The following is a 15,282-nucleotide window of genomic DNA, read 5'->3' as shown; positions in this document are numbered from 1 at the left end:
TCATATTATGGTCGGACATTATTATATAAGTAAGGGCCACCCAGCTGGTCACATTACTTCATATTGCTCTTAGATGTCATACGAAGCCTAGTATTGTTTGCCTTTACATATAATATAACATGTATTTATAATAATTAGGAGTGCCACTTTATTCCGCAATGGTCTGTATTATTTTATTATAGCATACTTTTTGTGAGTTTACCTTTTATGTGGCTCTTTTTCTATATGTATTTACACAAAACACTGTGCGAGTATAGTATGTACGTACAAATCATAGGAGCACATGATATTACTTATCGCACCACCACCCGGCCCTCACTATAGCACTAAACAATTTGTTTGCTTAGTATTCCCGTGATTAGGAGTATGTATAATCTTTGATTAAATATCTTTGAAAGGGTTAGTTGTTAAAGTAACCATGTTAAAGGGTTATTCCCGGGCAAAAATGAAAAATTAAAAAAATTGTCCGGAATGCATGAGTTTAACCCATATCTTCCCTCAAAGTCCAGTCAGTACAATCACCCAAAAAAATGGCCTGTCTGTGCACCAAAGAGAAAGGTGCTTGGGACGGCTTTTGTCATAGCGCCCAACTTTGGAAGGTACGGAGGATTTTCAGTGAAAAGCGAAGAATTTTTGTTTGGTTTTTCAAGATAAATTCTAAGTTACGTGACTGAGTACAAAATAATCAATGTAATGTATTTACAAAGATAGGGCCTGTTCACACTAAGTTTTTTGCAGGCATGAAAAAATCTGCCTCAGAATTCCTGACTGCACGTATTTTCCCAAGTTTTTTCGCAGTGTTTTTCGCCCGCGACCATTGAAGCTTACACAGGGACCAGAGGGCAAAAAGCGCAGTGAAACAAGCCCCGCAGGTTTTTTAAATCAATGGGAGGTCAGAGGCGGAAACCCCAAAGAAATTAATGGGGAGCGATTATTGAAATTAATGGGGGGCGATTTCGGCCGTTTTTTTAGCGCTGATTCTGACGAGGTTTCTGCTTCAAAATCTGCACCAAAAAATTTGTGTGAACTGACCCTTACTCAGACTTTGCTATGTAGATTTTATCTATACATAAACTGTAATAAGGTCAGTATATATGTTTTATAGAGCATTTTACCTTAAAATAAAATAAAAATCCATGATAAATACACTAAGAATCCTTTTGTGTTAAGTCAACCAATATGGCCACTATTACAGCCCCTATTGAGTTATGGTTAATCTGCATCGCCGCGTCACGAAGTCGCAAGTAAATTATGATTATATATCATGATCATGAAATAACTAAAGTTTGCACATTATTGCAAGTGACCTTGTGACTATGACAAAAATGTCAACAGTCCGAATCTCGGCAGTACTCTGTGGGCTAAACAGCCTGGACTTCAGACTGATACATTGTAGCAAACTATCAGCGAGATTTATGCTGCTACTGTTGATGTATTGAGCTCACAGAGAAAACAGTACAATTGTATCCACTTCTCAGGCCCTGTTCACATCTGCGTCGGGGCATTCCGTCGCTCTTCTTCGTCAGAGGAGCAGAACAAGGGCATGCCGGACACAACGGTTCCGTTGCACCACGGACATCACCGGTGGCCGACTGAACAAATTGACTTTAATGGGTTCTGTCATTTTTTAAATCTGGATGTCCGTTGCTTAACCAGAAACAATAGCGCAGCATGCTGGTCTCTCGTTTCCGGTAACTTCTGTTGGATCTGCGACGAAGGACCCTAACCAAGTCTCCAATGGAGATGTGAACAGGCCGTTAGCTGAGAGCAAGACAAGCTACGCACAGGGTTTGCAGTCTATGAATATAAACAAGAATATTCTTATTCACTGATAGCAAACAATTGAAACACAAAGTCTATTAGAAAGTTGTAGGACTTTTCATTGATGCTGCGATTATGCAGAAAACACCTTTAACCCCTAAGCTCAGTAATTTTAGCACTTGTCCGTGGTAGAAGGTGTAAAAGTATTCAGGGGGCATAAGTGCGTTTTCCCGTTTACAACCTCCGCAGATTAAATTCCTGGGAGCGCCCCTGACTGCAGAAGGGGAATGTTGGCGGGAGGGGGGTATGTTCTAAAATTTGAATGTGCCAGAGGGCCCAAAAATGTTATGGGCAGCCTGTCATTGGTATCTGAGCCCTTGGATCTGGGATTGTCTTCAGTGGCAGAATATTCTTTAAGGGATGAATGTGTTAAATATACTGGAACATTCGATATATCGTGAGAAAGGAGGAGTTTTGCAGCGTGCAGCTCTTGAGCAAAGTCTTCAGGTAACACTTGCTGGAGATAGTGAGAATAATATAAATGAATAGCCAATCTTTGTCATTTATAGGTGCCGGCACACCCGAAAGACCAAAACCATCGTCACCACAGAAGGAAGGACCTTGAGCTTTTATCTGGGATAGGTTGCTATTAAATGGCTGATAAAAAAATCAGGTAAAGAGAGATCAAAAATCTGTTATATATAGATGAATTTCGGGCCAGATTGCATAAAGTGATCACCGATAAGCGCTATATTCTGAACGTTTTGACTTTTAATGAGCTCTCATCTGATCTTGGGTTTATCTCTCTGTCCATGCCTTGTGTGGTGCCCTCTGTCCTTACATCACATGGGCATTCTCAATGGAGTAATTATTTATTTTCATACCTGGAAAAGTGCCAGCAGCGGTTTCTCAGCATTAATAGTATCATGCTTTGCCAATGGTATTGTATTGCAATATAAAAGACTATATATAACCTCAGCTTGACTCTCTTCAGTACTGCCATGACTGTGAACAGCTTTGGATGTTTTTCCTACAGTGTAATCCGGACAAATCTCAAGGTCCATAGTTCAGGGGCATGACTTCTAATATACACCTATGATGAGATACAAGGGCGTAACTAGGGAAGACTGGGCATAACTAGAAAAGACTGGGCCCCATAGCAAACTTTTGACTGGGTCCCCGCCTCCCCTCGGTGCCAGACGCAGCCCCCTTTGTAGATAATGCCCCCTGTAGATTGTGCCATACAACCCCCCTATAGACAGTGCTATACAGCCCCCCTGCAGACAGTGTCACACCCCACTTGTAGATAGCACCACCCACCTGCCCCTTGTAGATAGTGCCATACAGCCCCCCCATAGATAGCTCCATACAGCCCCCCCTGTAGATAGTGCCATACAGCCTCCCCCCTGTAGATAGCGCCACACAGCCCCCTCCCTTGTGTATAGTGCCACACGGCTCTTCCCTTGTATAGTGACCAACAGCCCATATAGATAGCGCCACAGACAGACCCGTGTAGATAGCGCCACACACAGCCCCTGTAGATAGCGCCACATCCCTCTTCCCCTTGTAAATAGTGCTACACAGCTCCCCCTTGTATAGAGTGCTACATAGCCCCCCCCCTTGTATATAGGGCCACACAGCTCCCCCTTGTATATAGTGCCACACAGCACCCCCACCCTTGTATATAGTGCCACACAGCCCCCCTTGTATATAGTGCCACACAGCCCCCCTTGTATATAGTGCTACACAGCAATCCCCCCGTTTTATATAGTGATACGCAGCAATCCCCCCTTGTATATAGTGATACACAGCAATCCCCCCATGTATATTGCCACATAGCCAACCCCCAACAAAAATTGTTCTTACCTTGCCTTGTCCCTGCGACGGATGGAGCACTGCACAGCCTCCCGGAGGGACGCTTGCGCAGACCAGCATGAGGCAGTGAAGTCATCACGCCAGCCTGCACAGGTGTCTTCCCAGCGCCTTATAGGGTGCAGGCCTAACGTGGCCTGCAGCCTATAGTATTCATTTGTATCTGCGTCCTGAGGACGCAGATACAAGTGAATGTGGCTGCAGCTAGCACCGGGGCCCCCTCTGATGCTAGCGACGCCACCTGGCATGAGGGTGCCTGAGCCGCCGGCCCCGTAGCAGCCGCGGGCAAGGGGCCCTAAGAGGATGGGGACCCTGGGCAATTGCCCAGTTTGTCGTCCCCCCCTAACGCCGGCCCTGCTTGTAGCCTAGTTAATGGCAGAGTAGGGAGATACCACCCTGCTTTGCCATAGCGTTCAATAGTATCTGCATCCTAAGGACACAGATACTATTGGATGTGGCGTCGCTACCACTGTTACGGCTGCTAGCAGCGCCACTGGGCATGGAGGGGACCGTGATGGTGGGTCGCACGGGCCCCTTCTTGCCGCGGGCCCATAAATGTTATGGGCCGGGCAGTGCAGGCCGCCTAGGACCCCATAGCATCCACGGGCAGGGGGCCGTAAGAGGATGCGGGCCTTGGGCAATTGCCCAGTGTGTCGCCACTCTAACGCCGGCCCTGCCCGTAGCCTAGTTAATGGAAGAGTAGGGAGATACCTCCCTGCTCTGCCATAGCATTCAATAGTATCTGCGTCCTAAGGATGCAGATACTATTGGATGTGGCGGCGCTACCGCTGTTACGGCTGCTAGTGGCGCGATCGGGTATGGTGGGGACCGTGACGGCGGGCAGCACGGGCCCCCTCATGCCGCGGGCTCTGTAGCAGCCACTATGGCTGCTACAGCGGTAGTTACGGCACTGATGAGATATAGTTAGTAAGGGAGAACTGTAGGATGTGTGCACAGAGGACACAAGAACATAAAAACTGTAAGGGTATGTGCACACGATAACTGCATTTACGTCTGAAATTACGGAGCTGTTTTCAGCAGAAAACAGCTCCTGAATTTCAGACGTAAATGCATGTACTGGCGTTTTTCACGGCGTCTTTTACGGACGTAATTTGGAGCTGTTCTTCATTGAAGTCAATGAAAAACGGCTCCAATTACGTCCCAAGAAGTGTCCTGCACTTCTTTGACGAGGCTGGTATTTTGTCTTTTGACAGCGACGCGTAAAATGACAGGTCGTCGGAACAGTACATCGTAAGACCCATTGAAAGTAATGTTCAGATCTTTGCCGACGTATTGGAGGCGTTTTTTCAGACGTAATTTGAGGCGTAAAACGCCTCCAATACGTCTGAAAATAGGTCGTGTGAACCCAGCCTTAGGTGCAGTCACACATGGGGTTCTGCCTTAAAATTACGCTGCCGAAAACCGTACAATTTACAATGGGAAAAATATTCTGCAACAGATTTCTCAATTTACTGCGCTGCAGATTTTTTTTCCATAGGCTTACATTGTAACGTTTTCTACATCGTGCAGAAATACAAGGCAAATACGCCACGTTTTACTGCATTTTTATAAGGCTGTTCATACATACACAATGGTGCTCAATAGAATTTGTATATGGCTCCTTCTGACTTATATAATATAATACTAATCCACAACAGAAAACCTAGACATAGACATCATTAGGATCTATAAGGCTGGGTTACCACGGGTCAGATACGCTGCGTATCCGACCTAGAACCCACCACAAATTCCGCCCGAAAAAATGCACCACAGTGCATGGAAATCAGTGCTTGAAGAAAAAAGTCCATATTTACCCCGGTCCATTGTCATAGCGCTGCCACCCCCCGTTGTCCGTGCAGTACGGCCTCCTGGGATGACGCTGCAGCCCATTGGTCCGCTGCAGCCTGTGATTGACTGCAGCAGTTGCATGGGATGAAACGTCATCCCAGGAGGACAGGCTGCACTCAGTACAGTGGAACGCGTCACTATGACAATGGCCGAGGGTAAGTATAAGCTTTTTTTTATTAATTTAAATTAAAAAAACACGTTATTTTTTTTTCTCATTTGCAATTTTTGTGGCAGAATTGCAGTGTTTCTGCCCCAAAAGTCGTAAAACATGGCTACTTGTTGCAGGTTTTATATCCCCATTGAATTCAATGGGGAAAACCCATAACAGAAAAGCAACAAATACGCAGCGTAAACTCAGATGCTGCGTATTAAAAATCCGCACCGCAAGTCAATTTACGAATGTTTTCACTGCAGATTTTTTTCCGCAGCGTGGGCATGAGATTTGTTAATATCTCATTCACTTTGCTTCTACTGTAAGCCTTGCGGAATTTCCGCATAGAATTCCACAGTTTTTACGCAACGTGGGAACCTGTCCTAAACATCAAACTCCGGCATTTATTTTTTTTTTTTAAACCAAAGCATGCCTAATCTTTGGTATCTTGGTGGCAGTTTTCTCCGTGGACTTCAAAGAAGGATCTCTTCTTGCTGTAAGTGAATGAAAGACATTCTTGTTTACATTCAGATGCTGAAAATCTGTCCTGAGCTTGTCTGGACACTGGAGAGAGTCTTGATACACCATAACAAGCGTGTACCTCTGTCAACTGGACGTAGTTCTTCAAACACATAATAACTACGCTAAACTGCAGTATCCTAATAATATAAACTGGTTTACTTCATACATTTGGAAAGCAGCTGTAGCATTGTCCTATGGTCACTGATAACTGCCTGGTTGTTGCTTAGGCCCCTTTCACATCTGTTTGGGGGTCTGCACTCCTTTACGACTTTTTTAATCAAGGATCAGATCTCGACACAAGGAAGGGGGGAAACTTTCAGGGGGACTCACAGGGGAACTGTTAGGGAATGTTTCTCTTCTTCCTTGTACCGAGATCCAATCCTTCTCTTAATAAAAAAAAAAGACTTAAAAGAGTTTTGACCTCCTGACTGTAACGGGAAACGCGCTTTTGTATTGACTATTTTTGTTAATAAACAGGAAAATATTCAAGAATTGTAGATATCCATAGAAGAAATGTAAAAAATACGATTGGAGTATCTCCTTGTAGTGTGGACATCTGCAGTGGGTTAAGGATTCTCATGATCTGCATCACTTTCTGTTTCTTCTGTTTGCAGTTTGCCCGCCAAGCTTATAAATGGAGGAATAGCTGGACTAATTGGCGTTACTTGCGTCTTTCCCATTGATCTAGCTAAGACTCGACTACAAAATCAACAAAATGGCCAAAGAATGTATACCAGCATGTAAGTGGGAGAACATTCACTGTAGAGCCATAAAATGTATAGACAATAAAACTGTGCTACGGATGTCCTATCCATGTCTAGCCTTCACCCAACCATGACACGTATGTGCAGTTTTCAATGAATTCTGATAGATGTTCTCTAAATGATCTAACTTGACTATATAGTCACAAAGACTTCGTATTACTTCTGTACCATTTCCGTGCAATAATTTAACCTACGTAACAGACATCAATTTCCTCGGATCATCTTTCATTTAAATGATTATTGATCCTTACAGTTAAAAGTCATAATGTAGAAGGATAAAAATAATATCCCTTTACGTCTTGCAGACTGACCTCTATTGTGTCCTTGAGGTTGAGAAGCAGAAGTCATATGATGCTGAAACCACACAAAGCAAACATCAGATGCTGACTTTGCAGGGAAATATGATAACAAGGCAAATTACTAGACCAGATCACTGAGCAAAACTACAAGCTAAAGGCCTTATGCACACGGCCGTAGCCATGTGCACGGACGTCCGTGGACTGTCTCCCGCATTTGCGGGCCGTGCTCCCTTTATAAAGTATAGGAGCACAGTCCGCAAATTAAAAAAAATAGGACATGTCCTATTTTTTGTGGGTCATTTCTTTGGCCCAGGCACTTACCCGTAAATATACGGGAAGGTGTTTGTGGGCCATAGAAATGAATGAATCTATTTTTATCCGTAATTGCGGATAAAAATTACGGTCGTGTGCATGGGGCCTTATTAAGAGCCAAAGTGGACAAAATAAGAAAGAAACGCATCAGTTATCAGCATTGTAACGTAATACATTTCTGTGGGCAAGCCGTATGTGGGCATATTTATAGAAACTGCCACACACAGTTGTTTGCGGATTTGTATTTGAAAACGGCACAAGATTGTGTGAAAAATGTATAAAGCTTTTGCTTTTACCCACATGGCCGACAGATTTTCGTTTGGAGGCATGGTCTAATTTTGTTGCCAGCTTGGCCCAAAAACTGTAGGCTCGTCTATACTAGATCAGTCCATTTATATGCTGTAGAAGGTTTTTTTTTCTAAGGGTAGTGCTTATGCCACGTTTTCCCGAAACCTGACATTTACGCAAATACTATGTTTGATGTTGGCAATATGACCCCTGACCCATGATTCCCACTCTTGTACAACCATAAAAGGACTTTTTAATTGATATTATTTCCACTCAAAACCACTCATGAACATGGCTGTATTATAGCTTCATTTTTAGAGTCATAATAGGCCTTCCATAGAAGTAGATCGGGCCTCTAGTGTACCTCTGTATGCCTCCCTATGCCTCCGATTTCATACGTGGTATATTTCATAGGAATTCAAGTGTGTACAGAGTTATTTTTTCCTAGAAGTAATACTTGTTGGGGAGAATATTCCCATACACATGGAGTCCAACAGAGCAAGGACGGCTTAGTACTAAAGGAGCCGTATATGTTCCATGCATTGCCGTACAGGCTCTGTGCATTGTGCCATGTGTATAAGACCTCACAGCCGTGCCAGACCAGGTATACAATCAAAATTGTCACCGTCAGATTAACTGTAGCTGAGAATGTGTAGCCGTCAAGAACCCGTTAGAAAAGGAATAGAAAACCAAGAAGAAAATTTACACGAGAACAATAAAAATGGACATCTGAGACATCATACAAAAATAACCCTCTGGAAATTCAGTCTACACAAGATAATGAGCAAAAACCTCTGCTGTGAAGATCAAGACATGTTTAGCAAATAAAGAAGCTGCTGGTGTTCTCTGAACAATGGACTTTCCACCCCAGAGTCCGAAGCTCAACATTGCTGAATATGTTGAGATTAGACCAAGAGAAGCAGTAGCCCCCAACTGCTAGGACTAAAATCACGAGGTGTTTACAGGAAGCCCGGAAAAATATCTGAATCAAAGTATGAACACAAGAAATACAAAAAAATGCAGTTATTCTAGTTAAATATTTTGATATTATATTTAGTTGATAAGTTTTCTATATAATTTTCCATCAAATATGTTTTTGGCTTTTTTTCTTTACCTGACCCTGAAGAATGAATTGTAGTTGAAAACGGCACAAGATTTTGTGAAAAATTCATGAAGCATTTGCTTTTACCCACATGGCCGACAGATTTTTGTTTGGAGGCATGGTCTAATTTTGTTGCCAGCTTCGCTTAAAAACTTTAGGCTTGTCTAAATAGCTGCAGGCCATGAAGACTAAAGGCCCTATTATACCGGCCGATTTTGTCAGGTGCAGCGAGCGCCGATCAACGAGACAGCTCATTGATCGGCGCTCGTTTGCTCCTGTCACAAGGAGTTATGGATGGGGACGATCGGTCGTTACTCTGATCGCTCGTCCCCATACATTATTATTATTTCGGCAGCGCGTCTCCCTGTTTACACAGGGGGATGTGCTGCCGACAACGATAATATTTCACTTTTTTAAAACGATACAATCAGCAGATGAACGAGCGTTTGCTCATTCATCAGCTGATTGCTGCCCTGTTTACACAGGGAAATTATCAGCATTGAGCACGATCGTTTGCCCGAAAATTGCCCAGTGTATAACCCCCTTTACTTCAGAAGAAACCTGAAGGTGGTTAAAAGCCCTTCTACATGGGTCAATAATCGGCTAAACGTGCGTACGTACAAATGCACCTTCCCGATTGATGCCCTGTGTAAACAGGGCAGCGATCAAACGATGATTGAGCAAACGTTTGTTCGTCGGATAATCGTCTGAATTAATTCATGGGTCTGAGGTCTGGGGTCTGAATTGATTGTGAGCTCTGACGTCTGTTTAATTTTTCTGTATGGGGTCTGAATAAATTTTGGGGTCTGGGATATGAATTAATTGTGGGGTCTGACATCTGAATAAATTTTTAAGTATAGGGTCTGCATTAATTTTGGGGATTGACGTCTTAAGTCTGAATTAATTTTAAGGTCTGAAGCCTGGGGTCTAAACTAATTGTGGGTCTGAATTAATTTTGCTGTGGCTTGTGTTTCCCTTGGTTTTAGCCTTTTTTTCTCTTTTGCAAAAAATTAATTGGTAGGAGTTCCCTGAGATAAATATTTTTTTTTATGGGATGCCCAATGCTAAAAAGGTTGGGAGACTCTAGTATAGTCGTACTGTGGCATACGTCATCCATAGGGTCACAATGTAATAATTGTTTATAAAGCAGTATACAGTACGTTTTTTTTTCTGGATGCCTCTGTATGTAATAGCATCATTTATTACGCTATTCTTTACAATAAAATAAAACATATGCACCACCAAGTACATCAAAACATACATACATTGAGTCAATAGGACCCTATGAATACATTCAATGTATGTGCCGAGACTCTTCCCAGGGCATACGCTGAACCTACACTGCAAATACAGTGTGAATAGAGCCTTACTGTCCTGCTGACTACACTCTTTAAAAAGAACATATGTAATATCAGTTATTAAGAAACTTTTTTTTTTTTAATCTGCAGGTCAGACTGCCTTATTAAGACTTTACGTTCCGAGGGATACTTCGGCATGTACAGAGGTACGTACGTAAGAAGCTGACCGTGCTCCAGCAACATCCTATAGGACCAGTTTCTGCTGCCATAGTGGGCTTTATGGCTTTATGCTCAGAGAGTGGGGCTAACCAAGATGCTGGGCAGAGCATGGGTACCACACAATACCCTCATGGGCAATCAATATCCAGTGACCACAGAACAAAGAGGTGGTCAAGGCAGTTAAAAACAAGAAATTGAATAATAGAATTATACAATAACAAATGGCGTAAACATACCAACTACAGTTTTCAGTATATGTTCACACTGGTGTCAATTCCTTCCATTTCTTACTCATCCATGATGGATACGTTTTTAATGTATTAAAACAAAAACCGAATGTATCTCATTTAGATACATTTTTCTGTAAATGGGAAGGGAAAAGTGCTAAAAAAATTGCCAGTATGGATATTGCCTTATTCGCAATGCGTTTTTCGGCGCGTTTTCATGCTGCGGTTTTTGGTGCAATTTTCCATAGCACTAGGCAGAAAGAATTCGCAAGCGGAAATGCAAGATAAATTGACATGCTGAGATGATAAAAAACGCACCACAGGTCAATTTCCGTCCCGACAAATACTGCAGTGTGTACATGAGATTTCCTGGAATCTTATTGACTATGCTGGTACTGTATTAGGCTGCGGATTTGTCGCACGCAAATCTGTGTGGCAAAACCGCATGTAATACGCATTGTGTCCATTGAGCCTTAACCTTGCTTGCCATGGCACTGTCGTAGTGGTTACTTGCAACCACCACTAGGGGGAGCTTACTGCCTGCTCCTATTTCAATACCAGTTGTGTAAATCTATCTGCAGATAGCTCCCCCTAGGGGTGACTGCATACAGCATAAATTCTATAATTAATCAGGATTGATTTATTATAGAATTCAGAATAAGGCTTCATTCACATCTGCGTTGTGGCATCTGTTTTAGCTGATCCATTGAAATAAAAAAAACAACGGACAGACTGACAAATGCCAGCCTGAATGCAACGGAAGGTAATGTTTTTTTTGTTTTTTTTTACAGATCAGATTACCAGATCCGTCAAAAAAACAGATTATTTTCTTTCCGTTTTTGTCAGTTTGTCATCAGTTATACTACTTTTTTTAATGTATCCATTTTTATCTTTGCATCTCTTTTGCTTTCATCTTTAACCTTTGCACGTGCAGAAAAAAAACGGATCTGTTAAGCGTAATGCATAAATGATTCAAACAGTTTGTACTTCAATGTTGAAAAAAAACCGGAAAGGTCCTTTCCGTCAGGTTTCCGTAATTTTCGACGGAAACAATAGCACAGCAGGCTACGCTATTGTTTTAGTCAAAATAACGGAAACCTGGCGAAACGGAGCCTAACTGAGCAAACTGATGCAAAAACAAAACCCATTGAAATCAATGTTTTTTTTTACTGAAACGTTTACTTCCGTTCTTGTGGATCCGCTAGAACGGAAGGCACAACGCAGATGTGTTGACTGCGCTATTGATTCCAAGTTTACTGCGCTATTGATTCCATCAAAAACGACGCAGCCCTATCACAACGGTGACAAACGGAAACCATTAGCTAGGTTTCCGTCACCATTGAGTTCAATGGTGAGGGAAACGGAAGCTAAGATTTCAGTTTGCCTTTCCGTTAAGGGGTTAACCCGACGGAAACCTCAGATGGAACCCCTCAACGGAAGAGCGACACTTATGTGATCGGGCCCTACTGAGCTCACTAATATATTATAAAATAATCATCACAGAATATTATATTTTAAAACAAAATGGTGGACATTTACTCTAGTAAAGGACCATTGTAAGGGTATGTTCACACGCACTGTTTTCAGACGTAATTCGGGCGTGTAGTTCGGAAAGTTCCAGCAGTGTGTCTGGCAGAAAATATACCAGTATTGTTACCCCCTCTAGTATGCGCACTACTCCTGTCATCTGACAGGCTCTATAAGACCTTTTTCTATAAAGTTTTTCCAGGATACATATTTTTATAACATGTCAGATTAATTACATTCATATGAAGCTAAATATTGCACATTAAGCAGTTTCTAGATATAGCAAATGCTTTATTTTCCCTGAGGAATTCATACTTGTTATGTGTCTGCAGGTGCTGCTGTAAATTTAACTCTTGTTACACCAGAAAAAGCTATTAAATTAGCTGCTAATGATTTCTTCAGGCATGCGCTGTCCAAAGATGGGTGAGTAACGTAAAGTCTGTGACCCTTTCAAGAATCTAACCCGGGTGGTGGGAATTGCAAGGTCTACATAGTAAGGATGTGTGCGCTTAGAAGGAGATTTATCAATATTGTTTTACAATGGACATGGCAAAAATTGATCAAAATGACGCACATAGAATGATAAGATTGTCACAACTCACTAGATATGTTAGACTCTTTTCTCTTCCTTGCACCACCTAATGGCTGGAGTACTTAAAGGGGTATTCCGGTTACAAGTTACCCCCTATCCATAGGGTAGGGGTTAACTTGCTGATCGGTGGGTGTCCTGGCTATTTCCGGCGCTGCTATAGAGAATGAATGGAGCAGCAGAGCGCGTGAGCGACCTGCCGCTCAGTTCAAACGAGGGGTTTGGGACCCCCGTTCTTGTAAACGGTGGGAGTTCCAGCTGTCAGACACCCACCGATCAGCAAGTTACCCCCTACCCTATAGATAGGGGGTAACTTGTTGTAACCAGAATACCCCTTTCACACCAATATTTATTTACCCAAAAAATTGCGTATTTTACAACTCCTCTTAGTCACACCCGTTTTTCTAGACACTTTCAAAACTGTTAGGGTATGTTCACCCGGCAGCCTCCGTTACGGCTGAAATTACGGAGCTGTTTTCAGGAGAAAACAGCTCCGGAATTTCAGACGTAATGACATGTGCAGGCGCTTATCGCTGCGTCCATTACGGACGTAATTGGAGCTGTTTTTCCATGGAGTCAATGGAAAACGGCTCCAATTACGTCTCAAGAAGTGACAGGCACTTCTTTGACCGTCGGCACAGAACATCGTAAAACCCATTCACATAAATGGGCAGATGTTTGCCGACGCTTTGGAGCCGTATTTTCGGACGTAATTCAAGGCTAAAACGCTCGAATTACGTCCGTAAATAGGGTGTGTGAACCCAGCCTAAAGGGTGAGGTCATAAAGTATCTAAAACACATAATAAATTTGGTAAACAGCATTTCCTACAGCCAATTGTAATATGCAGCTATTAGGGGGGATTCACACGAGCGTGATTTGGCAGCGTGTAGGCCGCGTGGTTTTCGCGCGGCACGCAATGCCCTATAGAAGTCTATGGGGCAGTACACACAGTCCTTGTATTTTGCGCAGCGTTTGTTCGCTGCGCAAAATACGCGACAGGTTCAATAACTCTGCGTATTTCACGCATCACGCACCCATTGAAGTCAATGGGTGCGTGAAAACCAGGCAGGTCGCACGGAAGCACTTCCGTGCGAACAGACTGAAAAGGCGCACGAGCTGTCAAAAGGATGAATGGAAACAGAAAAGCACCACGTGCTTTTCTGTTTCCAAGCATCCAAACGGAGTGTCTTTGCGAGGAGCGAACCCCGACAACCGAAGCTAACTTCACCGGGTTCGGCCAAACTCGTTTTGGCCGAACCCGGCAAAAAAATTTCCGGTCCGCGACGTCGGGAGACATTCACTGTGCATGGTGCTGAAAGAGTTAAACTGTTTCAGCACCATGGACAGTGACTTGCGATCCCAAAATACATGAACCTGTAAAAAAAAACGAAGTTCTAACTTACCGATTACTCCTGTCTTCTTCCTGCAGTCCGACCTCCCGGGATGACACTTCAGTTCAAGTGACAGCTCCAGCCAATCACAGGCCAAGCACAGGCTGCAGCCAATCACAGGCTGCAGCGGTCACTTGGACTGCCGCGTCATCCAGGGAGGTGGGGCCCGATGTCAAGAGAGGCGCGTCACCAAGGACGCGTCACCAAGGACGCGTCACCAAGGCAACGGCCGGGAAGTTCTCGGTAAGTAGGAACTTTATCTTTTTTTTTTACAGGTTTTTCGCTGTTGTGTTCGGCATTCACTGTCGAGGGTGCTGAAAGATTTAGCTCTTTCAGCACCTTGGACAGTGACGGGCGTCGACAAGCCTCATCTCTATGATGCCGGCTGCGCGAAAATCACGCAGCCGCGCATCAGACACGCATGACACACGCAGCTGTCAAATGGTTTTTGCGCTCGCAAAACGCTGCGTTGTTTGCGAGCGCAAAAACGCAACGTTCTTGTGAATCTGCCCTTAGCTAGCAAAAAAAATAGATCTATTAAACTAGACATTTCTACTTTTTGACATACATTTTATGAGCATATTAGGCTTTGTTTAGATCTTGTTTTTTTCATTACGTTCAGCACATACGCCGGGGAAAATCTCCAGACGGATGCAGCGAACGTATAGCTGAAACATGTGCAACTGTGTGCCATAAAGTTGCTAAAGTCATCCATGCCATTGTCAAAAAAGCAGGGTATATGTTTTCTGCAGGACACCTTTGTATTGATAAGCATAGTTGACTACACTTTTACGCCGATGGAGGTTGAGTTCATACGTAGTGGAACTGTCACAAATTTATGATGCGAAAACTGCAACGAAAATCCATTGCCGTTTATGGTACATTATATGTGGATAGGGTTTTCAAAACCCCATCCTCACAAAGCAGAAAAATGCAATACAAATTGTTAACTCAGCAACAAACCTGCAGCAAAATTTGCACATTTACCACATGCTGATTTTGCCACTGACAAGCTGTGGATTCGCTGCAAAATCCATGGTGGGAAATATCCGCCATGTTTGAACACAACCTTAGCTCTTAGGGTATGTTCACACGCTTAGCAAAAAAACTT

At 43.2% G+C, this 15,282-nt stretch overlaps 1 protein-coding gene across 1 annotated transcript in view; it reads left to right on the top strand.

The window, feature by feature from the left end:
• Nucleotides 1-15,282, top strand: part of SLC25A22 (solute carrier family 25 member 22) — a 54,693-nt gene that overhangs the window by 15,763 nt on the left and 23,648 nt on the right. Inside the window, exons 2-5 of the mRNA XM_075837597.1 lie at nucleotides 2,331-2,434; nucleotides 6,769-6,894; nucleotides 10,368-10,423; nucleotides 12,523-12,613. Of these exons, the coding sequence (XP_075693712.1) occupies nucleotides 2,415-2,434; nucleotides 6,769-6,894; nucleotides 10,368-10,423; nucleotides 12,523-12,613 (293 nt within the window). The 5' untranslated portion in view covers nucleotides 2,331-2,414. The remainder of the gene's footprint in view (nucleotides 1-2,330; nucleotides 2,435-6,768; nucleotides 6,895-10,367; nucleotides 10,424-12,522; nucleotides 12,614-15,282) is intronic.

The sequence above is a fragment of the Rhinoderma darwinii genome, chromosome 9, assembly GCF_050947455.1.
Source record: "Rhinoderma darwinii isolate aRhiDar2 chromosome 9, aRhiDar2.hap1, whole genome shotgun sequence".
Classification (NCBI taxonomy): Eukaryota; Metazoa; Chordata; class Amphibia; order Anura; family Rhinodermatidae; genus Rhinoderma; species Rhinoderma darwinii.
Note: the sequence above shows the minus strand (reverse complement) of the source record. Positions and strands in the feature narration are given on the sequence as shown.